The 2,210-nt window shown below is 59.2% G+C and overlaps 1 protein-coding gene across 1 annotated transcript in view; it reads left to right on the top strand.

The window, feature by feature from the left end:
- INTS3 (integrator complex subunit 3) overlaps positions 1 to 2,210 on the top strand; it is a 49,406-nt gene that overhangs the window by 20,533 nt on the left and 26,663 nt on the right. Inside the window, exon 8 of the mRNA XM_009890464.1 lies at positions 1,575 to 1,719. Within this exon, the coding sequence (XP_009888766.1) occupies positions 1,575 to 1,719 (145 nt within the window). The remainder of the gene's footprint in view (positions 1 to 1,574; positions 1,720 to 2,210) is intronic.

Consider the following 2,210-nt stretch of genomic DNA (forward strand, 5'->3'; position numbering starts at 1 on the left):
CCATCCAACTGGATGCAGGGAGGAGAGCCTGGGAAAGCCACCACTTGTCACATCTTCCCAGGCTCCCCCTCATCTCCTCCCCGAGATGATTTAGGGCAACTGAGTCATTTGCCAGCTGGGCTGGTGTCCCTTCAGGTGGCCGCGGCGTTTACAGCTGCTGCACGCAGCGGTGGTGCTTCCACGGGACTTCTGATTTACAGCCAGGGGATGCTGTGGGTGATCAATCACGCTGGAGGCACCGAGTCGCCCGTTCTTGGCATCCGGCGCAAATAACCGAGCCGACGAGGTCCTTTTTATGAACCGAGACTATTTCTTGTTGCGCTTAGATAAGGGAGGTTGAGAACGCGGCGCGCCCAGCAGACGGGGCGCTGCCGCACGGAGCAGGCAGGGCAGCGCGGGCAGGAGACGGCGGCGGAGCAGCCCGTGGAAAGGCTTTGCCGCTGGGCTCTGCCGCTCGCAGGGAGCAGAGCTGAAGCACGCTGGGGATGCGAAGCCGGTTGGCTGAGAAATAAATCTGCTTCTAGAAAGCCAGGCCTGGGTACAGAGCCCTGTGCAGACCAGAGCACCGCTTCCCCCTGTCCTTCCCCGAGGAAGGACGGATTCCTGCCGTGTCCACGACGGCGCTGCGATGTCTCTCCCACCGCAGACCCTCTACGCAGCTCTCGCAAATCTCCCTAATAATTTGATCTTGAGCGCATCTGTTTTTTCCCAGTTCTTGCCATTGGGTGCTTCTAGCTCCCCAGGAGTTGTGACTGCTCTTTTCCTTCTGCCCCACGCTCCGTTGCCTGGTCAAGCTGGAGGTAGAGGCAGCTCTTCCGCCCCCAGCGCTGCGGGAGCTGCTTCCCGGCCCAGCGCGGGGCCCGAGAGCCTCCCTATCTCGTTAACAGCTGCCATATCTCGTTAACAGCTGCCTGGCGCGACCTGCTGCTCAGGATGCCGCTAGTTTTGCTGGATTAATCCACTTGGCGCTGGCAGGCTGGTGGCAGGGGAGCACAAAACCAGCTCTGCACGGGTATGCATGAGAGCGTTTGGGGTCTGATCACACGGGAAGGTCCTTGGTGGCATGTCCTGGTGCGTTGTCTCTTGCTCGGTGCCGTTCTGGCTATGGAGACCAATTAAGAGGGTCCTGTGGCGGTCAGTGTTAGGTCAAGCTGCTCCCTCTGCTCGCTGCCGAGCACTTTGTTGCTTGCAGTTGTGAATATCTCAGATTATTGTGGCAGCGAACGTCTCCGTGGCCCTGGAAATCCACCCGGCGCTTCGCCTGAGCTCGTCTGCCACCCTGCCGGAGAGCTCGGGGTGCGAGCACCCCGACGGTAGACTGTGATGGGACTGTCTTGGGGGAGAAAGAGGTGGACCAAGCGTAGGAGGCATCCAGTACGGAGCAGGGAATGGTCCGTGGATAACACTGTCCAGGCTGGCACAACAGGCTGGACTCCCTGCCCTTGCTGTTTCCTTGGTGCCTCAGTTTCCCCTGTCCTGAGTCTCCCCTGGAGTCTCCACTCCATCATTTCTGGCTGTGGTTTCCCTCACACAGGTGACTGAAGGTGTTTTTCTTTTTATTTCTCCCTTTCCAGAGAGTGGGTACTGAAAAGCAGCCTCTTGATAGCCATGGCGGTGTACACGTACCTACGGCTCATCGTGGACCATCACAGCACGCCTCAGCTCCAGGTGCTTCGTCAAAAGGAGGTGGATTTCTGCATCTCCCTCCTCCGTGAACGGGTGAGCAAATCGGGGGTCTCAAAAGCTGACTGGGAAGAGTCCTGCCTCCCTGGGGAGTCCGTGTGTGGTGGCGTTGCCCGTGTTCCTCGTGCAGCTGGAAGCGTGGGACGTGCGGGTTCCTCAGAGTCACCCCCCAGCTTGCGCTCTACGGGCAGCGCTGTGTGGCTCATTCTCTGCACAGACCGTGAATGGCTTTTGAACCCATTTACGCCATCAATCCTCTCGGCGTCCAGGCTGGGAGGGAGAGAGCTGCTGTTTTGATGGGACTGCCTCATTTCAGTCTCCTTTTTAATCAGGCCACAAGGGTTGAAACCATTCTGCTGCTGCTGTGGCACCTCAGTGCTTGTGGCTTGCCGTAGCTGCAGGGACATCGGTCCTCCCTTACGGAGGCGGCCAGTGGCTTCGCAGGCTTAGAGGGAACACGGTAGCCAGCTCCAGGCCACTCTTTTCACAGACTGGTGAGGGCTGGAAGGGCCCTCTGGAGCTCCCCC

Source organism: Charadrius vociferus, unplaced genomic scaffold, assembly GCF_000708025.1.
Source record: "Charadrius vociferus isolate BGI_N301 unplaced genomic scaffold, ASM70802v2 scaffold698, whole genome shotgun sequence".
Taxonomy (NCBI): Eukaryota; Metazoa; Chordata; class Aves; order Charadriiformes; family Charadriidae; genus Charadrius; species Charadrius vociferus.